The sequence below is a fragment of the Ovis canadensis genome, chromosome 1 (genome assembly GCF_042477335.2).
Source record: "Ovis canadensis isolate MfBH-ARS-UI-01 breed Bighorn chromosome 1, ARS-UI_OviCan_v2, whole genome shotgun sequence".
NCBI classification, from domain to species: domain Eukaryota; kingdom Metazoa; phylum Chordata; class Mammalia; order Artiodactyla; family Bovidae; genus Ovis; species Ovis canadensis.
The window spans coordinates 250,298,885-250,324,769 of record NC_091245.1 but is presented as its reverse complement, the minus strand read 5'-3'; the positions used below and the strand labels follow the sequence as shown (position 1 = coordinate 250,324,769).

The following is a 25,885-nucleotide window of genomic DNA, read 5'->3' as shown; positions in this document are numbered from 1 at the left end:
AATACTTTGACCACCTGATGAGAAGAGCTGACTCATTTGAAAAGACCTTGATGCTGGGAAAGATTGAGGGTAGGAGGAGAAGGGGACGATGGAGGGTGAGATGGTTGAATGGCATCACCGACTCAATGGACAAGTTTGGGTAAACTCCGGGAGTTGGTGATGGACAGGGAGGCCTGGCGTGCTGCAATTCATGGGGTCTCAATGAGTTGGACACAACTGAGGGACTGAACTGAACTGAAGTATTCTTTTGTTGCATCCTACAAATTTTGATATATTGTATCTTTATTGTCATTCAACTCAAGCTATTTTCTAATTGCCCTCTTGATTTCTTCTTTGATCTATGGATTATTTAGAAGAGTGCTGTTTAGTTTTCACATATTTGTTAAATTTTCATATATTTTTCTTTCGTTGATTTCTAAGTAAATTCTGCTGTGGGTGGAAAACATACCAGTTTTATGGCCCAACTGATCAAAATTTATGATCAATTTTAGTAAATTTTTCATGTGCACTTGAAAATAATGTGTACTCTGCTATTACTGGAGGAAAATATTCCATAAATATCAGTTAGGTCAAGCTGGTCAGCACTGTTGCTCAAGTGTTGTAACGTCTGCTATATCTTTACAAATTTTCTGTTAACTTGCTCTCTCAATTACTGAGATAGAGATAATTGTGATCTTTAAAATATCAATATATCAGCAAATTTGGAAAGCTCGGCAGTGGCCACAGGACTGAAAATGGTCAATTTTCATTCCAATCCCAAAGAAGGACAATGTCAAAGAATGTTCATACAATTGTATGAGTACCATACAATTGTGCTCATTTCATATGCTAGCAAGGTTATGCTCAAAATCCTTCAAGCTAGGGTGGAGCAATGTGTGAACCAAGAACTTCCAGATGTACAAGCTGGGTTTCAAAGTGGCAGAGGAATCAGAGATCAAATTGCCAGCATTCCTTGGATTATTAAGAAAGCAAGGAAGTTCCAGAAAAAATATCTACTTCTGCCTCATTGAGTGTGATAAGCCTTTGACTGTGTGGAGCACAACAAACTGGAGAATTCTTTAAGACATGGGAGTACCAGACCACCTTATCTGTCTTGTGAGAAACCTATATGTGGGTCAAGAAGGAACAGTTAGAACTGGACATGAAACAACTGACTGGTTTAAAATGGGAAAGGAGTACAATAAGGTTGTATATTGTCACCTTGTTCATTTAACTTATTTGCAGAGAACATCATGAAAAATGCCAGGCTGGATGAATCACAAGGTGGAATCAAGATTGCTGGAAGAAATATCAACAATCTTAGACATGCAAATGATACACTTTAATGGTAGAAAGTGAAGAGGAACTAAAGAGCCTCTTGATGAGGCTGAACGAGGACAGTGAAAAAGATGGCTTGAAACTCAACATTAATAAAAGCTAAGATCTGGGCATCTGGTCCCATCACTTTAGGGCAAACAGAAGGGAGAAAAGTGGAAACAGTGACAGATTTTTTTCTCTTGGGCTCCAAAATCACTGCAGACAGTATCTGCAGCCACAAGATTAAAAGACACTTGTTCCTTGGAAGGAAAGCTGTGACAAACCTAGACAGTGTATTAAAAAGCAGAGACATCACTTTGCCAACAAGGGTCTATATAGTTAAAGCTATGGTTTTTCCAGTAGTTATGTATGGATGTATGAGCTGGATCATAAAGGCTGAGCGCCAAAGAATTGATGCTTTTGAATTGTGGTGCTGGAGGACTCTTAAGAGTCCCTTGGACTTCAAGGAGGTCAGTCCAGTCAATTCTCTAGGAAATCAACCCTGAATATTCATTGGAAAGACTGATGCTGAAGCTCCAGTACTTTGGCCACCCGATACACAGAGCTGATTCATTGGAAAAGCCCCTGATGCTGGGAAACATTGAAGGCAAAAGGAGAATAGAACAGCAGAGGATAAGATGGTTAGATAGCATCACCGACTCAATGAACATGAATTTGAGCAAACTCCAGGAGATAGTGGAGGACAGAGGAGCCTAGCATGCTGCAGTCTATGAGATTGCAAAGAGTCGGACATGACTTAGAGACTGAACAACAACAAATATCTCCTTGCGGTTTAATCAATTTTACTTTATGAATTTTGAAGCACTGTTATTAGGTGCTTGAACTTTCAGGGTTCTTAAGTCTCTTGCAGAATTGACCATCATTATCATTATGAAATCCCTAGTAATATTTTTCTCTTATCTCTGGTCTTATTCCCGTCTCTGAAATCTAACTTGACTAATATTAATATATCCACTCCAATCTTCTTTTGATTGATATTAGCATGATATATCGGAGAAGGCAATGGCACCCCACTCCAGTACTCTTGCCAGGAGAATCCCATGGGCAGAGAAGCCTGGTAGGCTGCAGTCCATGGGGTTGCTAAGAATCGGACACGACTGAGCAACTTCACTTTCACTTTTCACTTTCATGCATTGGAGAAGGAAATGGCCACCCACTCCAGTGTTCTTGCCTGGAGAATCCCAGGGATGGGGGAGCCTGGTGGGCTGCCGTCTATGGGGTCGCACAGAGTCGGACACGACTGAAGTGACTTAGCAGCAGCAGCAGCATGATATATCTGTCTCTGTCCTTTTACTTTTTGCCTATCTATATTTTAAATCTAAATTCTTATAAACAACACGGGACTCTTAAAGTCCTCCAGCACCACAATTCAAAAGCATCAATTCTTTGGCGCTCAGCCTTCTTTATGATCCAGCTCTTACATCCGTACATAACTACTGGAAAAACCATAGCTTTAACTATATGGACGTTTGTTGGCAAAGTGATGTCTCTGCTTTTTAATACACTGTCTAGGTTTGTCACAGCTTTCCTTCCAAGAAACATTTTTTAAAAACCTATTTGGACAATCTCTGTCTTTTAACTGTTTTTTATCTAGACAACTATATTTAATATGATTATCAATATGACTAGATTTTAACATACAATCATGTTATTTTTTTCTCATTTTTTTTGTTCAATTTAAACTATGTTTCTGCCTGTTTTGGGGTTGAGTAATATTTATAATTCTATTTTTATCTCTTTTATTGTTCCATTAGCTATATTTTCTTTTTTAGTGGTTGCTCAAATGTTAACACTATTCATTTTAGTTTATCAAAATTTACCTTCAAATAATATATGATTTCACTCATAGTTTAAGAATCTTACAACAGTACATTTCCATTCCCTCTCATTCTTTGTTTTGCTGTTATCATATATCTTACTACTATAAATGTTATAAATCCCCAAACATATTATGATTATATTTGTTTTAAGCAGTTAATATTTTCTTAAAAAGAAGGGAAAGGCTTTTATACCTATTCACACGTTTACCATTTCTAGTCTTCTTCATTCCTTTGGATGTATCCAAATTTCTCTCTAGTATCATTTTCCCTGTTTTTTAAACATTTTATGTATTTGTGCCTCATCTTTGTGCAGGGGCCATGCTAACCTCTATTGTTCCAATTTTAGTATATGTGTTGCCAAAGACAACACTAGTATCATTTTCCTTTTATCTGAAGGACTTTCTTTATAGATTTCTTATAGTCCTGACCTACTTGTGGTGACTTCTCTGAGTTTTAGTATGTGTGGTATGTTTGCCTTCATTTTTCAAGATTTTTTTCCTGGATATAGAATACTTGGCTGACAGTTAATACTTTCAAGATGTTGCTCCACTGTCTTCTGCTTGCATTGTTTCTGAAAAGAAGTCTGCAGTTACTTTTATCTTTTTTCTCTTGAACATAATTTGTCTTTTTCTTTAGCTGCTTTTAAGACTTTCTCTTTACTTCTCTAGCGACCTACAACATCAACTCATAAAGACAGCTTAGCCCAAACTTAATATCCATGGCCTTTGTATCATTCATCTTCTCTGGGGCTTTTTAGTCTCACTCTATCTCATGGGTTATTTTCTGGTGTGACTTCTGAAGTGAGCTGCATAGTCACCTCAAGGATAGCTCCCCTGCCTATTTCTACAGCTGCACGTCTAACACTCATTCTCCTTCTTCACCTCTATGGGTTCTGACAGGCTGGTGCCCTGGAAGTAGAAGCACCATCTTCACAACCCTCCACCCGCACTCTGGCAAGTCCAGTTCTGGGCCAGCTGTAGAGCAAGTTGGAGGATGAGCAAACAGGCTCCAGGAGCACTTTGGAGAACAGACTAATGGCTCCTCACCTTTTATCATTGAATGTCCTGGGGATTTACAAAGGAGGAGCTCAGTGGATGAATGAGGAGGCAAGGGACTTGGAGGGGGCCTGCTAGCAAAATCAGCTCCATGGGTCTGCTTATTTAAATGTTTACTTGGAGTGGCTTATGCATATGCATTTATGTTGGGGTAAGATTTGGTGATGGAGATTATGGAGCACTAACCAACTGCCTGCCTACTGGCACTATGCACCCTTGGTAGTACCTGGGTCTAGCCTCACCTTCAGATTAACTGATCCAGGGTCAAGAGATATCATGCTTTTTATGTGTAATAAGTCTTTACCGAGCTCTGCTGCTTAAGCCTTCCCCAACAGGCAGTATCAGAGGATTTGACTTCAAGGCAGAAATTCAAATGCTGCTTTGGCTGCGGGAACCCTGCTCATTCCCCATCTCATGAACCACACCTCCCTCTGACCAGGATTCCTCTAACAGTGGTCTACAGGGCTGACCGAACAATACAATTACTTAAAGTTGACTGTCAGATTTTACTTTCTGCTCTGACCACACTAAACATGACAACAGGAACTGACTACAGAATTTGCAGGGACCCCATGCAAACGGAAACTCATGGGCCCTTGTTCAAATATTATTAAGAATTTCAAGAGGATGGCAGAGCACTAAACCAAGTGAGGAGCCCTTCTGAGCACAGGGTCCTGTGCAGCTGCTGGCCGTGTGTGACAGGGTTATTAATACAACTTAACAATGTGCACCAGGACCAGGAATTCCTTTTGCATGTTTTTTTTTTTTAAGTTCGGACACTAAATACTTAGATCTCTTTGTTCTGTCTTTTAAATGGTAAATATTAAGAACTACTGAAAATTAAAACATTTTCTTGGTATATTTGAATCATACTTCATGGTTATTTTCAAGCAAACTGCCTATGTTCACATCCCTGCGTCACAATTTAATCTCAGGCAAGTTAAATAACTTCTCTGTGTTTCAGTCCCTCATTTGTAAAATCGGGGATGATAACAATGTCTAACTAAAGAGATTGTTGTAGGGTAAATGAGATCATATAGGAGGTGCTAAATATAGTGCCTAAGGCTCCAACTAGCACCTCTATATGAGTTAGAAAAAGAGCCCCTTTGGGTAGAGGAATTAAAAGGCACTTCCTCTCACCAATGAGTCAGAGGAAGTTATCCCTTCCAGGTCTATGCTTCATGCCCAGGACTTGGCAAACAGACCTTGGCTGGCTTTCAGCCCTACTCATACCCTTGGAACGCCCCTTTGTGCCAAGCACAGTACTTAAACATGTGGGTGGCCATGATCACATCTGATGCATAGTGAATGCTCCGTAAATCCAAAGCTCTTATGAGGCCTGTGTAGCATAGTGGTTAAATCCACGGCATCCGGAATCAGACCTAGATATAGAATGGTTGAGTTGTAAAATTTGTCTTTGACACCCTCCATTCTCCTTTGGTGCTTCTCTTTCTCCATTTCCTCCTTGAGGCATCCCAGCTCTCCCTCATCTTCTCTGAAGGAACTGGACACAGTCGGGCCGTTCAGGAAGCCAAAGCTTGTCAAGTCCTGATTAGGCAGACTGTTTCCTTGGGAGTGAGATCTTCGAGAGGCAGAGTTTGGCGGGGCCATTCAGCCCTGGCTTTGAATTCTGGCTCCTTAATCAGTAGAAAATGTGTACAGGAAGCAAGAGAATGGCTTTGTATTCACTACTGACCCTAACTGAAATTTCATATCCCCAGCACATGGTAAAGGCTTAAAGTTGTTTTATTGATAGTTATGATAATTTCTTTCAGAGCACAGGCCATGGGTTGTTTTTATTTTATTTATTTACTTATTTATTTATTTTTGGCTTCCCTGGGTCTTCCTTCCTGCTTTCTCTAGTTACAGCAAGAGGGAACTACTCTCTGGTTGCAGCGTGCAGGCTTCTCACCATGGTGGCTTCTATCGTTGCAGAGCACATGCTCAGTAGTTGTGGCACACGGGCTTAGTTGCTCCATGGCGTGTGGAATCTTCCTGGATCAGGGGTCAAACCTGTGTTCCCTGCATTGGCAGCTGAAGGGGATTCCTATTCACCAAAATCCCAGGGAAGTCCCAAGACCATGTGTTAAATTGCTTTTAGCCCCTGCAATGTCAGGCACTTAATGTGCCCTTAGTAATTATGCTCCCAGAATTAATAGCACCATTGGTATTGCATTTTGCAAGATGCTTTCGTAAAAATGGCTTCATTCTATTTTTCACAACCTTGTGAAATAGGCAAACTCACCCTTTTGAGGCCAAATTTACAGATGAGGAAGATAAGACCCAATGCGGCATGTGGCCTGCCCATGATCACAGAGTTGACAAAACATAAAAGCTGATCCAGAGCCTAGGACTTCAGAACCTAGGACCTCACCCAGATTCCATGCTCACTTACAATGCCAGAGATTCTCGAAGTCCACGTGGGAGGCCAAGGCCAGGAAATGAATGAAGTTTCAATGATCCTCAAAGAGACTAGAAACATAAAGATAGGTAGAGTGTTCATTTTTCACAAAGCTAACCTTACTTCATTTAAAAAGCTAACCTTGGGGGCTTCCCTGGTGGTCCAGTGGTTAGGAATCCACCTGGCAATGCTGGGGATACAGGTTCAGTCCCTGGCGGGAGAGCTAAAATCCCACAGGCTACACAGCAGCTAAACCCATGCGCTGCAGCTACTGAGCCCACGTGCTCTGGAGCCCATGTTCCACAACTAGACAGCCCACACGCTGCAAGTACTGAACCCACACACCACAGCTAGAGGCTCTGTGTGCCTCAACGGAAGACCCTGCACGCCGCAACCAAGACCCAACACAACCAAATAAATAAACGTTTTTAAAAACTCAATTTAAAAATAAATTTTCCTTTATTGTGAGACTGTACTCTTCCTAATTTTATATTAAAATATATGTTCTTCTATAGTGTTACTAGGTGAAAGTTATTAGACATACCAAAAGTTGCCAAAGAGATGCTTGTCTGTCCCCTCCCCCCCCCCCACCAGTTATCTGACCTTTTACTGGTGTGTAAAACCTAAAAGACTGAGAAGCACTGTGCAATAACATGCCATATCTTTTGAATAAATAAATGCATGGAATATTGAAGGCAACTAAAATCCTTATTGTACCAGCTTACTTAGGAAAGGCACCCAAACTAGAGAGATAAAATTGAGGGGGAAACTGTATTCAGGATGTCTTCAGTTTCAAACTGGGTCAGTGCCGCATCTTTGGGAGGGAGAGGAGGGGGCGGTGGAGAGAACCTTAAAAAAGAAGAAAAAATAGCACACTCCAAAATAACTGGATTGCGTTTCTTTGCGTAACCATGCTTGGTACCACATCATTTTGTTTTGTCACTTTCTCTGGTCAGCCTGATCAAATACTCTGCCCACTTAGAGGAGATTGACCTTGGAAACAATGCCCTGGGAGAAAAGGCTGCTGTTGACCTACTTGAAGCACTGAGAGTCAGAAAGACAGGTAGGTGTTTGCAGTCTGTGTTCCCCTTCACCTGTCCACATCCACTCCTTCCCAAATGCTGCACCACTCACAACTTGCTCCACTTTTTCCACTGAATAACTGGCTGTCACAGGCTGGCCACCATTGTGTGGCCTGTGATTTGCATTAAGTTCAAATGCTCCTAGGATGTGATATGTAGTCTTTGATCTAGGTGATAAATGTTGTTGAAACGAAATTTTCGCTATTGCCCTTTCTTTTCTCCTGTGCTCTTGAAAAGTGAAAGTGTTAGTCACTCAGTCGTGTCTGACTCTTTGCGACCCCATGTACTGTAGCCCACCAGGCTCCTCTGTCCATAAATTCTCCAAACAAGAATACCAGAGTGGGTTGCCATTCCCTTCTCCAGGGGATCTTCCCCAGGGATCGACGCTGGGTCTCCTGCATTGCAGACAGATTCTTTACCATCTGAATCACCAGGGAAGCCCTGTATTCTTATCCTCACCTATTCTCTGAGGACTTGTCTCCTGTTCTCTATTCTTTCTCCCAACCTGACCTGCAAAGATTTCTCCAGGTATCAACCGGAAAACTAAAGTAACAGCCCTCATGAGATTCTGATGTGCTTCCTGGATCATCAAAGAATGGCTCGAGTGTGATAGGTACAGAGAGAGCATTAGGGTATTTTTTTATCATGTAATCCTTTTGTAATCCAGAGCCAGACATTGGGGAGTGAAGTCAAGTGGGCCTTAGGAAGCACTGTGTTGATAAAGCTAGTGGATGTGATGACATTCCAGCAGAGCTCTTCAAAACCCTAATGGATGATGTCATCAAGGTGTTGCATTCATTATGTTAGCAAATCTGGAAGACCCAGCAGTGGCCACAGGCCTGGAAAAGGTCAAGCCTCATCCCAGTTCCCAAGAAGGGTAGTACTAAAGAATGTTCTAACCATCAGACAGTTGCATTCATCTCCCATGCTAGTAAGGTTATGTTTAAAATCTTGCATGCTAGGCTTCAGCATTATGCAAACTAAGAAATTCCAGATGTGCAAGCAAGGTTTAGAAAAGGCAGAGGAACCAGAGATCAAATTGCCAACATTCGCTGGATCATAGAGAAAGCTAGGGAATTCCAGAAAAACATCTACATCTCTTTCATCGACTATGCCAAAGCCTTTAACTGTGTGGATCATAATAAACTGTGGAAAGCTCTAAAAGAGATGGGAATATCAGACTGCCTTACCCGTCTCCTAAGAAACCTGTATGGGGTCAAGAAGCAACAGTTAGAACCCTGTTGGAACAACTGACTGGTTCAAGATTGAGAAACAAGTATGACAGAGCTGTCTGCTGTCACCCTGTTTATTTAACCTATATGCTGAGCACATCATGAGAAATGCCAGGCTGGATGAGTTACAAGCTGGTATCAAGATAGACAGGAGAAACATCAACAACTTCAGATATGCAGATGATACCACTCTAATGGCAGAAAGCGAGGAGGGACTAAAGAGCTCTTGATGAGGGTGAAGGAGGAAAGTGAAAGAGCCAGCTTAAAACTAAATATTAAAAAAACTAAGATCATGGCATCCAGCCCCATCACTTCATGGCAAATAGAGGGGGAAAAGGTGGAAGTAGTGACAGACTTCCTCTTCTTGGACTCTAAAACCACTGCAGATGGTGACTGCAGCCATGAAATCAGAAGTCATTTGCTTCTTGGCAGGATAGCTATGAAAAACTTAGATGGTATATTGAAAAGAAGAGACATTACTCTGCCAACAGATGTCTACACAGTCAAGGCTATGGTCTTCCCAGTGGTCATGTACAGTTGTGAGAACTGGACCATAAAGAAGACAGCATGCCAAAGAATTGATGCCTTTGAACTATGGTGCTGGAGAAGACTCCTGAGGGCTCCTTGGATGGCAAGATCAAACCAGTCAGTCTTAAGGGAAATCAACCCTGAATACTCATTGGAAGAACTGATGCTAAAGCTGATGCTCCAATATTTTGGTCATCTGCAGTAAACAGCTGATTCATTGGAAAAGTCCCTGATGCTGGGAAAGATTGAGGGCAAAAGGAGAAGAGGGCATCAGAGAATGAGATGGCTGGATGGATGGCATAACCAATGCAATGGACATGAACTTAGGCAAACTTCAGGAGATGGTGAGGGACAGGGAGGCCTGGTGGGCTGCAGTCCATAGAGTCGCAAAGAGTTGGACATGACTGGGCCACTGAGCAACAACAAAAATCCTTTGAAAGTGAGAGGCTCACATATCGAACCAGCTGTTTAGTTCTGGCCACACCTGTCCTCTCCTTCACCATACACATGTCCAAAATTAATGATAGCCACTCTTACTGCTGGTGGAAAAATGAGGAAAGGTCATTTTATTTATAAATTGTATTTATCTATTTTTTTTAACACCAAAACATTTTGCACTGGGGTATAGCTTATTAGCAATGTTGTGATAATTTCAGATGAACAGTGAAGGGACTCAGCCATACATGTATGTCCATTCTCCCCCCAATCCCCCTCCCATCCAGGCTGTCACATAACATTGAGCAGAGTTCCATGTGCTATACAGTAGGTTTTTTATTGGTTATCCATTTTAAAAATAGCAGTGTGTACAAAGAAAGGTCATTTTCAATAAAGCTCAATGAAAGACAGCAGAGACACATTTGAAAATCCAAACTCAGTGTTAATAAAACATGGGATACATCTTGGTACACTATCTGGTAGATTATGTGGAGAGAATGAAATGATATAAGCATCCAGTCTTCTATCATTTTTACAATAAAAGTCTTATTAGAAACATGGCATTAGAAACATTTCACATGACAGGTTTTTTTTTTTTTTTTAACACTGGCAGCTTTAGAGAGAATTATAATATTACTGTTTACTTCACTGTCACTTTTTTTTCCCACTGTCATTTTTAAACTGAAATTACTGCATTGCCATTTAACAGTCAATCAAGTGATTCCAGGATTTTAAGATCATCCCTTTATTTTTAGAGAAACAGAACATCTGCTTCCTAGTCCATTTAAGTTGAATTTAAACTAAACAGATTTATTCTGTTAAAATTAATTTAAATTTACTTTAATTTAGGCTTAATAAACAGAAGGCAGGTTAATGATTTCATTTGCTTTTTCTTGGCACTGTAGCAACTTTCTTATTACACACTGCACCAGAAGACATTATAAGGCTGCAGTGGGTGCTAATGATGGGTGGTCTCAGATGGTTGATGGAAAATAATTATCACTGAGTATGTATTTGGAGCTGCAAAACATAGTGCTTGTTTGGTAAATGGTTCAAATTGCATAAGTAGGAAGATGATCATGAAATACCTGCTTGAAAATATTCATTTAAAAAGCATTAAAATGTCCCTTCTAATTCAAGAAATCAGCTTTTCCCAAATGTAGTGTACATATGAATAGTTTGAATGCATTCATCTTCTGAACCAAATAATTATGAGATATTTCTGCTGGAGCAGTTCAATCAGATTTGTTAGTTTGAATACCAGAAAAGACTCTTCAAACCAAGGTTACTTGGTTGGATTCTACAGGGAAAATATCTTGACATTTAGCCCTAACATGACATCATTTTAAACATTAAAAGCAATTAGTAATATTACTGGTTAGAGAACTAATGTTCTTCTGATTGCTTCTGTGTTCTTATAATTAATAAGTTATTAAGCTAATTTTTAATTCTAATTCTCCTTCTCTCATGAAATCCAAATTAATAGCCTAAGGCTATTTATTTGCCAGCCAAGGAGTTCTTAATGACCTATTTTAACGATGGAATATACACAATAACAATGTTTCCTCAGAAACGTCAACTTCATGTGTTTAAAAAAAAAAATCTAACAGAAAGACAAGTCTCTATCAACATCTCACAGCACTGTTTTTTGACTAATTTTTTTTTTTAAAAAAGAACCAGAATACTTCAGGATCACTTTGTTTATTTATTCATACTTATTTCTTTCACATACATTTATTAAATGCCTTTTGTGTGCCAGGCCCTACTCTCAGTGCTGGTAATTAAGCAGTGAATTCCTGCCTTCATGGGGCTTACTTCCTAGTGGAGAATGACAGACATTAAATCAGCTACTTCAAAAAGAAGGAAAATATGATTGTGTATCATATGGAGATTATACTTCAAAGAAAAATAAAGCAAGAAAAGGAGATAGTGTGTGTATGTCAGGGGCTGGAGGCTGCCAGGGAAAAAAGACATTTGAATAAAGACCCAAAGGAGGAAGGGAGCAAGCCATGTAAATATCTGTGAGGTGCACATTCCAGGTAAATGAATAGCAAGCACAGTGGCCATAAAGCAGGCGCCTACCTGGTGTGTTCCAATGCCAGAAAGGCAGCCAGCAGGGCTGGAATGGGGTGAGAGAGAACGGGAAGGCAATAAGGTAACAATGCCAAGAAGTAAGTGTGGAGGTTGGGGGGCCTTCTAGACAATTACGAGAACTTTAGTTTTTAACTCTATTGAGATGGAAAAGCACCTGAGAATTTTAAGCTGAGTTGTGACCTGATCTGACCCACGTTTTAACAGGATCATCCCAGCTCTAAATTGAAACAGATTCCGGGTGGGGTGGGGGTGGGGCAAGAGTAAAAGCAGAGAGAACACTTAGAGAGTTTTCTCTGGAAAAATGAAACAGCCTTTCAGCAGTCCCAGGACACCCAGCAATGAGCTTGAGGTGAGAAGCTAGAAATAGGAGGAGTAAGGAAAATTCTATACATTGAACATCTGGGATTCAGCCTTTCTCTTCACCCAAGCTATCTTTGTCTGCCTTGCTTCCAGAAGGCTGATAGTCATGTAGAAGACTAGGGTATTCTTTGAAAAACTGAACAGCCTCAAAGAAAGGAACTCCAGATGCTGAGAGCTGGCCACTCCCTCACCATTCAAAGAAGCCCTGTACATACACAGGAGTTTCCCATCAGCCTTTGGATGCCTCTTGCTTCACTGTGAACAGAAATCTCAGAATCTCCAACACAGGAAACCATGCCTGAAACAAAGAGAATAAAAGAGCCCTGAAGATATAGAGACTAGGTGAAAAACTTTAAGAAGAAATAAGTTATAACACTCTCAGTGAAACAGAAAATCATGCATCTATAAAACAAGAACAGGATGCTATGAAAAAAGATTAGAAAAAAAAAAATTAGGTTCTTAGAAAGTGAAAATTAAAACTTCAAACAAATGTTGAAAAATGAAGTCAAGAAAGTCTTCAAAAGTAGACCAAAAAATAGGGAGATGAAAAATTGGTGAGAAAATATGAGCAAGAGGATCAGTCTAAGAGCACCAGTAGCTAACTCATAATTTCAGAAAGAAAAGAAAGAAGTGAGGGAAGGGAATTATCAAAGGAATAAACCAAGAACTTTCCCAGAACCAAGGGACATAAATCTGCATATTGAAAGAGCCCACTGAGTGCTCAGCAGAGTGCATGACAATCATGGCTTGCAGAATGCTAGGAATAAAAGGTAGACCCTAACAACATACAGGGCTTCCCTGCTAGCTCAGCTGGTAAAGAATCTGCCTGCAGTGCAGGAGACCCAGGTTCGATCCCTGGGTCAGGAAGATCCCCTGGAGAAAGGAATGGCAACCCACTTCAGTATCCTTGCCTAGAGAATTCCATGGACGCACCATGGGGTCTTAAAGAGTTGGACACGACTGAGTGACTAGCACACGCAACACTATATAAGAAGAGAAAGAAAGATTGCCTACGAAGGACTGGAAGCCAGGAAAATCATGGACTTCGTAACTGAAAACTAGAGGCAAAGGAGCTCTGCCATGACAACTCCGTGAGAACTCTACACATTCCTAACTCCTAACCAAGTGTGAGTGGAAACTAGAGATGTTTGTAGCTTGAAAGGACTCAAACTCTGTACCTCCTCTGTATCCATTCTCAGAAAGCTTCCAGAGGATATACTGGAGCAAAGTGAGGGAATAAATCACATAGACAAAGAATACAGAATGCAGAAATCAGAAGAACTGTAGAAAAGGGAGTCCCAGATGATGGTTGAGGTCAGAAAAATGGAGGACTTTAAAAAGGGGGAATATTGCATTAAAAACTGAATTAATAGGGGATTCGAAATGCTTAAGTATTTTGAAAGAAATAATGATAGCTATGTGAGAAATAAAAGAAATTAAGGGGACTATTTCAAATAGGTACTTAACTGTTTAGTTATATGTATGCATTATTTTGACTGAAATATTTTTAGAGAATTGAACAGGGCATAGCTTTCTCATCATGCCAGTCACCATTATATAATTCCATCTCAGTATCTAATACCATCTTAAGTCATCTCAGCTTCTGCTAAGGACTTGGAGCATTGAAGAATGGGTAGAACTTTATAAGGAGAAGAAACTGATGACCAAAAGTATGTTCAGGGAACATGACAGTCTTTTGTGGGTTTGGGTGCTATACCAACACTCTGAGGCTTCAGGCTGGCCCCCAAACCATACTGCTAGCCCTATTTTGAATGGTCTCCAACCCCCATAACTCCTTTCAGCCAGAGCCATGAATCCCACACTCTTCCTGCCTTTCTCAGTGATCATGACGTTGGACCTTCTTTTCCTATTGAAGACCTTGTTTTCCTCTACTTTGGACCTATCCTGTTTCTTTCTTTTAAACTCTGAGTTTTGTTTCTCTCCACGACTATGATTCACACCTATTGAGATGATGCTTGGCTGTGTGGAAAAGAACCAGCTACAGTGGTTTAATAAGGTAGAGGAAGACAGGGGAGGTAAGAGACACTCCACCATGTCATTCACATCCCAAGTTCCCTCTCTTTCTTCACCATTAACCTCAGCAAGGCTATCCTCAAGGTTTATCCTCGTGGTTGCAAAGTGGCTGCTTCACCTGTAGCCTCCCATTTCTATTCCACACCAGAAGAAGGAAGGGACAAGGAGAAATTGTGGACACCTATATGAGGAAAATCTCTGAAATTCCCAGGAATAGTTCTGCTTACGTCTAGTTGGTGAGAAGTATGTCACATGCCCACACTTAATGCCCAGGAGGACTGGAAAATAGATTTTTTTAATAGCTGGACACATTGTTACACTTAAAAAAAAAAAAAGAGTTCTTTTAGAAGAGGAGAAAAGAGATCAAGCAGGGAGGTGGCTGTCTTTGCCTCAAACTCTTAGATTGCTATAGATCAGTCAGCCAGTCCTTTGTCAAAGGCCCTTGAAGCCAGCGACCCCTTCAGGGTGGCCCAAGTGAGAAACCAGTCTCTTTATTAGACATTCGGCATGGCCCCTTGAGTCACCTAGCAGACTCGCATCTGTATAACCTGCCGCTCTAACAGGGAACGTAGAAGACACACTCCTGGGCCAAAAGTGGACCCAAGAAGGGACTTCCCTGGTGGTCCCATGGTTAAGAATCTACCTTCAAATACAGGGGACTCAGGTTGGATCCCTGGTTGGGGAACTATGATCCCACGTGCCACAGTGCAACCAAGACCCCATGCCACAACTAGCGGGTCTGTGCACTGCAACGAAAGATCCCACTTGACACAAGGAAGACCCCGCAAGCCACAACTAAGACTCAACACAGCAAAACTAATTAATCTTTCAATAATTAAATTTTAAATTGACTTTTAATTTTTAAGTTACTCAGTTTAACATTTTAATTAATTAAATCAATTAACTAAAAAATAGGCCTAGGAAATACAAGGGGCTACTGCATGCTCTTCCAATATAGGCATGCCCCTGGAAGATGATTACCTTAGATTTTGTCCTGGACAAACCCCACTGTGGAGCATCAGAGCAGACCCCCACCACATTAACACACACCCTGATTTTCCCTATGAGCCATAGGATGAAAGGACCCAAGTACTGATAACCATCGATCACCAGGGGAAATCATCCACCCAGGATACTGACTCCTTTCTCTCCCAGGCGCATTGTCACCACCCAGACCCTCAGTGACCCAGGTTCTGGCCCTTTCCAAGTCCTGAAATTATAAACCATACTGCCTTACAGTTCCAAGCCCCTTGCCCTGCACCACCCTTTACTGTGCCCAGCCTGACCTCATCCCACTCTTCTAAAGACATCTTCAAGTTTCAACCTCAGTTCAAATCCAGGTGGTTACCTGTGTGCCGTGCTGCTGTGCTGAGGCACTTCAGTTGTGTCCAACTCTTTGTGACCCTGTGGACTGTAGGCTGCCAGGCTCCTCTGTCCACGGGGATTCTCCAGGCAAGAATACTGGGGTGGGTTGCCGCGTCCTCCTCCAGGGGATCGTCCCGACCCAAGGATAGAACCCTTGTCTCTTACGTCTCCTGCATTGCAGGCGGGTTCTTGACCACTAGTGCCACCTGGGAAGCCCTTTGTTACTTGTACTTCTGACCAACTGACTATAAATCAGAGTCTCTCACGAGCCCCTCCTTAGGTTCAACTAGGATACAGGAAACCAGTTTACTCACTAATTGTCAGTTTATTGCAAAGGACATTAAAGGCTATACATCAACAGCCAGCTGAAGATGTACACAGGGTGAGGTCCCAAAGGAGCTTCTGTCCTCCTGGAGTCTGGGACCCAGCACAGTGACACATGGAAGCATTCTCTTTCCTCAACTTAGACACTCTCTGAACCTCATCCTTTTGGTTCTTACGAAGGCTTCATCACATAGGCTGCGGCTGCTGCTAAGTCGCTCAGTCGTGTCCGACTCTTCACGACCCCATGGACTGCAGCCTACCAGGCTCCTCTGCCCATGGGATTTTCCAAGCAAGAGTACTGGAGTGGGTTGCCATTGCCTTCTCCACATCACATAGGCATGGTTGGTTAAATTGTTGGCCATTGGTGGCCATTAACCACCAGCCTCCCCTCCCTGGAAATCAGAGACTGAAAGTTCCAAAGCTCCATTCCAGGTTGGTTCCCTTGGCAAGCAGTCCCACTCTTTAGGGAATTTCTGAAAGTCACTTTATTAACGTAGCCCCAGCCCATGGTAAGAAGGGGCTTGTTATGAATAAAAAGACACTAATTTCACCTTGATGGCTTTGAAGGGTTTTCAGGACTTGAGACCAAATGTAATACAAGCTATTCCCATTACTCTTATCTCTCAGGAAATTCCAAGGGTTGTGGGAGCTGTGAGCCAGGAACCATGGACAAATATCACAAGAAATGTATATTTCTCATATATATTTGGTCACCTGAATGACCAAATATATTTCTTATAAATCATAATGTGTGCATGCTAAGTTACTTCAGTCATGTCAGACTCTCTGCGACCCTATGGATTGCAGCCTGCCAGGGTCCTCTGTCCATGGGATTCTCCAGGCAAAAATACTTGAGTGGGTTGCCATGCCCTCCTCCAAGGGATCTTTCTGACCCAGGGACCGAACCCACATCTCTTAAGTCTACTTGCATTGGCAGGCAGGTTCTTTACCAGTGCCACCAATATCTCAGGTCTATATAGGAAAATCAGTGAGAAATCTTGGTTTTAAGTCATATGAAATCAATTCAAAGTGATTTCATTACAAAAAAATGTTATTGGCTCATATAATGGAAAGTCCAGAGTTGGTTCTAGCTTACAGTTTCCCTTAGAGTCAGGGATTCAAATGATGCCATCTACTCCCACCTCCTGGAAGTCCTGCTTCTAGGTTGACTTTATTCTTAGGCAGATTCTTTCCACACAGTGGCAAGTAGGGAAGCACTAGCCAGGAGTTTACATTCTGCCTGTTTAATCTTAAGAAAGATCCTTTCTCTTCACATTCATTGGACCACCACAAGTTACATGTACAGCCATTGATCAGTCACTGCCAGGGAGAAGAAATGCATGAATCGGCCAGGTCTGAGTTATATACCCAACCCTGGAGGGCAGGGGAGTGGAACCCCAAAGGAAACTCAATGTTCTGTTCCACCAAGAAGCCACAGTGGAGGCTTGGCGAGCACAAATAAGAGATATCTGCTAAAGATGGAGAGTCAATAATGTTAGCAGAGCTGATGAACTAAAAGATCAGAATTTTGCTTTTGGATGATTAATCTGGAAACTGGGTCCAGGATGGACTTGGGATTGTGGAAGTCTGAGGTTAGGACTAGTTAGAAGGCAACTAGAATGATCCAGGTAAAGGATATGACAGTGGAATAGAAAAAGAAAGGACTAGTACAAGAAATTATCACAGAAATTATTATGATCACTCACATCAAGGAGATATAAGGAAAAGGTATTAGGTAAAAGGAAAGTTGCCCAGTTAATAAACTGTGGGAGAGTGCCCTGCTCAGAATGCTAAGACCCAGTCCATCATGGAATTGTGAGATAGCCTACCCATCACTATTATGTTCTTCTTCCTCTCAGGTAAACTGCCAGTTTTAAAAATTACAGTCACTCCCCAGATCTCTTCAGACACCTTCAGATCTATTTGGAAAACCAGCAAGAAATCTAGTATTACCCATAAAAAGAAGAAAAAGGTATGCTCTTGGCTATCTATGCGAGTAGCAGCCACCAGGGGGCACTGTATGGAGCCTGGGTACTCCGTTGGGGTAGCTGGTGCCGTGAGCAGCGCATGGGCTTCCTGAGAGCATGAGCATTTGAGTTCGAAGCCACACTCCCCTAAGCCATCATTGCACCCTGATGGATGATAACTGTAGGACAAGCAGGAGGAGAACAGCACAGTTCTCTCACAGATTAGTGCAAACTCTGCCGCCTCTCTCTGAACTTTCCCCACCAACCCCAACACACACACACACACACACACACACACACACACACACACACACACATTCTGGTTCCCGTCAGCCTACTGTGGGTCGGAAGCGGTGAATTTATCTAAATTCTTTATGAAGCTGTGCTGTGTTGCCTCTTTTTGTTGTTCAGTCAGTAAGTTGTGTCTGACTCTGTGACCCCATGGGCTACAGCACGCCAGGCTTCCCTGTCCTTCACCATCTCCCAGAGTTTGCTCAGACTCATGCCCATTGAGACGATGACGTCATCCAACTATTTCCTCCTTTGACACCCCCTCTCCCTCTGCCTTCAATGTTTCCCAACATCAGGGTCTTTTCCAGTGAGTTGGCTCTTCACCTCAGATGGCCAAAATATTGGGGCTTCAGCTTCAACATCAGTCCTTCCAACAAATATTCAGGGTTATTTCCTTTAGGATTGATTGGTTTGATCACCTTGCTGTCCAAGGGACTCTCAAGAGTCTTCTCTAGCACCACAGTTCAAAAGCACCAATTCTTCAATCTTCAGCATTCTGCCTCTTAGGGCGGGTAATGATTTACCTATACTTCCTTTCTACTGTATGAAGTTGAACTTCCTTTTTCTTTTTTTCTAATTATGATTTCCTGTTCATTTCTTCACAGGCTAAAAACTGAATACGAATGCCATGTATCCATATGGATTCTATCTATTTCCATGGTCAACGAGATGTGCCTGGAAAAATATTGCTTATAACCAAGTATCACTGTAACCAAGCCCTTTTCAAGTTCTAAAATTTGATAAGACTCTTTTATGAAAGTTCAGAATAGCATTAGTCTTATCATGCTTATCATTTTCTAAAATGCGGGTTTCACAAACAGGTCTTAGTAAAAATAAGTGGAATTCTTCTCTGGGGCTCTTGTGCATGTGAAGTTTATAATTTGAAGGAAGTCATGATCTTTATCTAGAAAAGAAAAAAATCTTCTTTCATAAATATATCTATGGTTGGGAACAACAGGAATTTGGGAAATAATAACCACTTTCTGAAAGACAACATCTCTAACAACAGGGATCTTACCCCAAATGAGGAAACCTCCGCTTACTGCAACCTGTACCTGCATTAAAGTTTCAGACAGCTCCATGGGAAATGGAAGAGGTGTCATGGATCAATATATTGATGATAAATTGGGTTTGTTAAATTGTACATGTTGCAGGGATAAAAAGCGTAGATTGGGCAATTAAAATGAAACCAAAATTCTCTGTGGAAACCTGCTGCTTTTTAGGTGACCTTGGGCAGGTCGGTTACCCTCACTGTGCCTCAGTTTCTCCTTACATAAGACACAGATAAGAAGAGCACATATTCATTTGGTGAGCACTGAATGAGGGTGACACATGTCAAGTATTTTAAGATAATACCTGTTTCATTGTATGTTTTCCAAAATTAATATTAATGACTGGTATTATTGCTGATGTTAGAACTGAGTGATTCCAGTTATTTCACTTACAACAGCTACACAAAGAAATAGGAAAAAAAAAAAAGGCTTAAGATCTCTTCATTTAGCACTTAGAAACTGCCATTGATTCTATGTATAATGTAACAAGTTCTGATATGTTCCAGGCAAAAATCTAATTGTGGAGGTGAGGATGGTTATGGTAAATTATGTCCTCTCTTGAGGATCTTAGCACCTAGGAAGGAAGTCAAGATCCTCATACATAAAAGTAAACATTAGGGCATGAGTTGAAATAGTCAGGGTAAGCAAGCCTATGGAATAGTGACAGCAACTTAACAAATCTCCAGAACTTATATATCCAATGTGTAAGATGTGTGAGGCTTCCTGATAAATTGTTCCTGCTTAAAAAAAAAAAATAGAACTTTTTAAAGATTTGCCACTGACATCCACTGGATGGGAGTGTAAAATCTGTGTGTTCATTTAGGTGTATTTTGACAAAAGAGTCGGACACGACTGAGCGACTGAACTGAACTGACCATGTCTATCAAAATGAAAAACAAACAAACAAATCATAGCCTTGACTCAGGCACGCATACATTTAGGGGTCTTTTGACAATGTTTATCAAAGTGAAAAAAACATAGCCTTGACTTAGGCATGCATACATATTTCCTTGCACGTGTCTGGGAGTATATCAATCTATAGAAATATATATATATATATGTATAGAAGTATGCATATAGAAATATCTAAGGAAATATGTATTAAGATGTTCACAGCAGCACTATTAATTATACATTGGAAACAACTAAATGTCTCTCAACTGGTTCTCAGAGACATAAATCACAGGAAATGTATATAGTGGAATACTGTGCAGTCATTAGGAAGAACAACGTGGATGTGGAAGTGCTTATGTGGAGAGATGCGTTAGTCATACTATTAAACAAAAAGAGCAGCCTGGAGAATAGTGAATGTGAAAACTTCACATTAAAATGAACTGGCATAATATGAGTTGGCAATTTCATCTCTGGGTTTACATGTTCAAAAAAATGGAAAGCAAGATCACGAAGAGATAATTGTACACCTATGTTCATAAAGTGTTAGTCATCATAATTAAATGATAGAAGCAACCCATGTATCCATTGATGGATGACTAGATAAGCAAAATGTGGTAAACACATACAATGGAATAGTATTCAGTTTTAAAAAGGAAGGAAATTCTGACACACGCTACAGCATGGATGAGCCTGGAGGACTTTATGCTGTGTACCCCAGTTACAAAAAGACAAACACTGTATAATTCCAATTATGTGAAGTATGTAGATTACTCAAACTCAGAAACAGAAAGGAAACTGGTGGGTGCCAGAGGGACAAGGGCGAAATGCAGAGTTGTTTAATGGGCATGGAATACAGTTTCAGTTTGGGAAGATGAAAAAGTTCTAGAGATTGGTTGATAACAGTGTGAATGTACATAATACTTCTGAACTATCCACACTTAAAAATGGTTAGGATGGGGGTTTCCCTGGTGGCTCAAGGGGAAAAGAATCCACCCGCCAATGAAAGAGCCAATGGTTCGATCCCTGATCCAGGAATATCCCACATGCCGTGGAGCCACTAAGCCTATGCACCCCAACTACTGAACCTATGTTCTAGAGCCCAGGAGTCACGACTACTGAAGCCCTTGCGCCCGAGAGTCTGTGCTACACAGCAAGAGAAGCCCCTGCAATGAGAAGCCCATGCACTGCAACCAGAATAGCCCCTGCCTGCAATGAAGACCCAGCACAGCCAAAAATAAATAAATAAATGTTAAACCTTTAGGATGGTAAACTCTATGTTATATATATTTTTAAGTTTTAAAATGAGTTGATGTGTTACATGTCTGCTAGTATATATGTAGCAATTTCTGAAGAGTCTCTTAACAGTATTTGCTTCTTTCCCATTGGATACTCAATTTACTATTTTAAGGTTTTTATCATTTATGAGCTGTCAATTAAGAAAAAACAACCTTACAATTGTTTGATGAACATCAGTAATAGCACTTTGGGGTTGTTATATGACCTGGTGCCAAAAGAGAGGAAGAAAAACAGTAAGTGCGACGTGTCATGATTTCTCTGGGAGGAATGAATAGTGGCAAAGAATGGTCACTAAGGACAACAGGATGAGTGAGTTTTTCCTCAGTGTAGAAGCAATGTAGCTGGAACAGGTAGAGAGATGTTCTGACCAATTTCAGAAATGTTAAAATGTGAGGGTGGAAAAAAAGACAGTCCTCGGTGTGTTTGGATGCCTGAGCTAACTAATCTGATGAGGGTCTCAGTGAGGAGTGCTTAGGAAATGACACTGGAAAAGTGGATTGGTGCTATATTGTCGCAGGATTTAAGGGACCAACTGGCACATTTAGATTTTGCTGTAATGATAACACAGAGCCGTGGAACATTTTGAGCAGGAGAGTGCTGGGGGGGAAAAGGAGTATAGGAAAATTAAACAGGCACTTTAGATTGAATGCTAGAGTGGGGAGCAGAGATAGGAAGGAAGTCAGGACACAATAATCCAGGGACAGGGAGGTGAGGTTCAGACTCAACACCAACAGGTACCACTCCTTCTTAATCATCGTCTGGCCTTTCATCCAAGGTCCCTCTTTTTCTCTTTCAAACTGCCCAGTTCCCACCACCTGGGGCATTTTTATCCTCTTCTGGTTCCAGTCTTTTTTTTTTTTTTTAATTAATTATCTAGCATTTATAGTCATTATAATCAAGATTGCTGGGAGAAATATCAATAACCTCAGATATGCAGATGACACCACCCTTATGGCAGAAAGTGAAGAGGAACCAAAAAGCCTCTTGATGAAAGTGAAAGAGGTGAGTGAAAAGGTTGGCTTAAAGCTCAACATTCAGAAAACGAAGATCATGGCATCTGGTCCCATCACTTCATGGGAAATAGATGGGGAAACAGTGGAAACAGTGTCAGACTCTTTATTTTCTTGGGCTCCAAAATCACTGCAGATGGTGACTGCAGCCATGAAATTAAAAGAAGCTTACTCCTTGGAAGAAAAGTTATGAGCAACCTAGATAGCATATTCCAAAGCAGAGACATTACTTTGTCGACTAAGGGCCGTCTAGAGAAGGCAATGGCACCCCACTCCAGTACTCTTGCCTGGAAAATCCCATGGATGGAGAAGCCTGGTGGGTTGCAGTCCATGGGGTTGCTAAGAGTCGGACACAACTGAGCGACTTCACTTTCACTTTTCACTTTCATGCATTGGAGAAGGAAATGGCAACCCAGGAGAACCCCAGGGACGGGGGGGCCTGGTGGGCTGCCGTCTATGGGGTCTCACAGAGTCAGACACGACTGAAGCAACTTAGCAGCAGCAGTCAAGGCTATGGTTTTTCCAGTGGTCATGTATGGATGTGAGAGTTTGTTGGGAGCCAGCGTGAGGAACTCCGTCCATGGCAAAGGTCATGAGGAAGGAAGCTTGGCATACGCAAAGGCGTGATCAAGCCTCAGGAAACCCCCTGTTCCCGAGCATCTACCCCCAAAACCAGAGTACTTTATGGGGAGCTCTCCCCCATAACCATTTCTCTCAGAGAAGGAGTTAACTTGCAGCTCCAGTTAATAAAAATTCCTGGGCGTGATAAGAGTGTTTCAACTTACGAACTCTGAAGGTTCTCTGGCCTGCCTGATCAGGCTCGTCCGACCGCACGTGACTGTTTACAGCCTCCCAACTGTGAGAGGCACGGGATGTTTCAAAACTTTCTAAATACAGACTCTTTTGAGAAGTTAGAAGATCATTAGTATAGTATAGCAGGTTGATTAGGAATTATATTGGTGAAGGGTTTTTTCATTTGTCGTGCCAATAATTACTGCTAATTCCCTGCACTGGGTGTGACAAGGATGTCTCAGGTCAAACCTCTCTGCTGACAGACTAGCTTGTGTGACAGCCTCTCAACCATAAACAGCACAGAGAGTTTGAGGTATTAGCGTAGGGCTTTTTTCATTGATGAGTCAATGATTGCTATCAGGCCTCCATATCCTTAGGCACCTGGGAATATATTAATCAATGTATTTGGAATATAGAAAAGGAAGTATAGTAGTTTTTAAGGTTAGCAATACTAGATTTTTGAGTTAATGAATTCTCTCTTTTATTATAGACCACTGTACTTTGTTATAAATCATTGTGTCCTTGCTATGCAAAAATGTAACTTTATCACTATCTTAAGACAAAATAGATCTTAAGGGGAACATTGGTGAAGGGTTTACATTTGTTGAGCCAATATTTGCTGCTAAATCTCCATATTCCTGCCCTTATAATGAATATAACTAGCATATAGGAGAAATAAGTATTAACCTTTAAGATTAATCATCTTAAACCTTAGGTTAAGTAAATTCCTTTCTTGATTGTAACTCACTACACCCTCACCCTATAGGAATGCAACTTTATTTGGAGGGTGGCGATTTAAGAAAAAATCACCCCTGGAAAAATAAGTTTTCTGGTTAACTGACCGGTATCAGAAAGGGCCATAAAATGTCAGCAGACCTCATGGCTAGAAGATGATGAAACTCATAAGACCTTTGTATAAATTTATATGAAGCACCTGATTGTGACAAGGGTCAGATCTGCTGACCCCCGCGTGACTCTGTATTCATCCCTATGTATAACAAAAAGGTATATAAACAAACCTGAAAAATAAAGAAATCGGATCAGTTTCTGGAAAGACTGATTCCCCCGTGTCGTTTCTTTCTTGCTCCCCGTTTTCCTGGCTGAATTCCCATCTGAAATGTGGGTACTCACCAAGTCTGCTAATTCTGCCTGGGCTTCTGAGATCGGACCGGGGAGGCCTGAGTGCCTCCTCTCCTCTGGGAGAATGGAAAGACGCCTGTGGCCTACGTAGGTGGTGATTGGTAGTTCATGTAAACCAGTTATTCAGCCTCTTTTCTCCACTAATTCTCCTACTACACTGTTTCTAATCTCCCTCTATATCTGTAATTAAGTTTTTTTCCAGGACGCCGATTCCATCCCCACCTTCGAATTACCCTGGATCCACCGGGGCTGGACCCCGGCAAGAGTTGGACTGTGAAGAAGGCTGAGCGCTGAAGAATTGATGCTTTTGAACTGTGGTGTTGGAGAAGACTCTTGAGAGTCCCTTGGACTGCAAGGAGATCCAACCAGTCCATCCTAAAGGAGATCAGCCCTGGGTGTTCTTTGGAAGGACTGATGCTAAAGCTGAAACTCCAGTACTTTGGCCACCTCATGCAAAGAGTTGACTCATTGGAAAAGACTTTGATGCTGGGAGGGATTGGGGGCAGGAGGAGAAGGGGACGACAGAGGATGAGATGGCTGGATGGAATCACTGACTCAATGGATGTGAATCTGAGTGAACTCCAGGAGTTGGTGATGGACAGGGAGGCCTGGCGTGCTGTGATTCATGGGGTCTCAAAGAGTCGGACACGACTGAGCGACTGAACTGAACTGATAGTCAGATATGTGATAGCTTAATGTGAATGAAACATGTTCTGGATGGTTCATCTGGGTTTGTTTACAGACATTTTTGTCTGGCTCATGAAGTTACTGTGGTGAGATTTATATCTGCTACCACCACTACTGCTCTGTCCATTTGCTTTCTCCATTTACTTCCTGGCCTCCAAGGCCTCCCATCTCCCGCCGAGTTCAAACTTAACCTCTTCTATGAGGCTTTCCTTCACTCCCTCACTCCATCTGTCTTGAGGAAGGTTTCTGTCTCTGACAGCACTTAATGCACCACCCAACAAACAGCACATGTGGCCAAATGTGACCCTGTGTCCATATTTGTATCGTTACACATTTAATGCCTCCTTGACTCCTCTGCCAGAGTTCTGAAGTTTGGTTAGCCTAGACCCAGGGGCACCAGGCCTGACACCAGGAGATGAGGGAATGATGAGACCCTCATCATTAAAATAAAAAGAGGTGCGAAGCTCTGAGTCCTAATCCTGACACAGCAGGTGGCCACCACTAGGTGGTAGTGTGACCAAGCATCTTCCCGTCTCCGTGCCTCAGCTTCGGTATCTTTTAAAAGAAGATGTTATCTGCTTTGCTTGGGAAAACATAACATGACCCTGGGCTAGTAACAGAAGAACCTTAGTTTCCACTGTCACCTTCTCAGAATAGCAGAATTACTTTTCTGAATTACTATAAATTACTTTTATAAATATAGCAGAAT

General features: G+C 41.6%; 1 protein-coding gene and 1 non-coding gene across 4 annotated transcripts in view; one reads left to right on the top strand and one right to left on the bottom strand.

Annotated features, from left to right (window-relative positions):
• Window positions 1–19,393, top strand: part of LOC138425716 (uncharacterized) — a 55,665-nt gene extending 36,272 nt beyond the window's left edge. For all 3 annotated transcript variants that reach the window (XM_069563970.1, XM_069563988.1, XM_069563981.1), the window contains exons 9-11: window positions 7,550–7,656; window positions 17,907–18,019; window positions 18,911–19,393. In XM_069563970.1, coding sequence (XP_069420071.1) covers window positions 7,550–7,656; window positions 17,907–18,019; window positions 18,911–18,922 — 232 coding nt within the window. In that variant the 3' untranslated portion in view covers window positions 18,923–19,393. The remainder of the gene's footprint in view (window positions 1–7,549; window positions 7,657–17,906; window positions 18,020–18,910) is intronic.
• On the bottom strand, window positions 3,406–3,507 carry LOC138431583 (U6 spliceosomal RNA). The gene has a single exon (XR_011253741.1). It is a non-coding gene; the product is annotated as a U6 spliceosomal RNA (small nuclear RNA).
• Window positions 19,394–25,885: the final 6,492 nt, after the last annotated feature.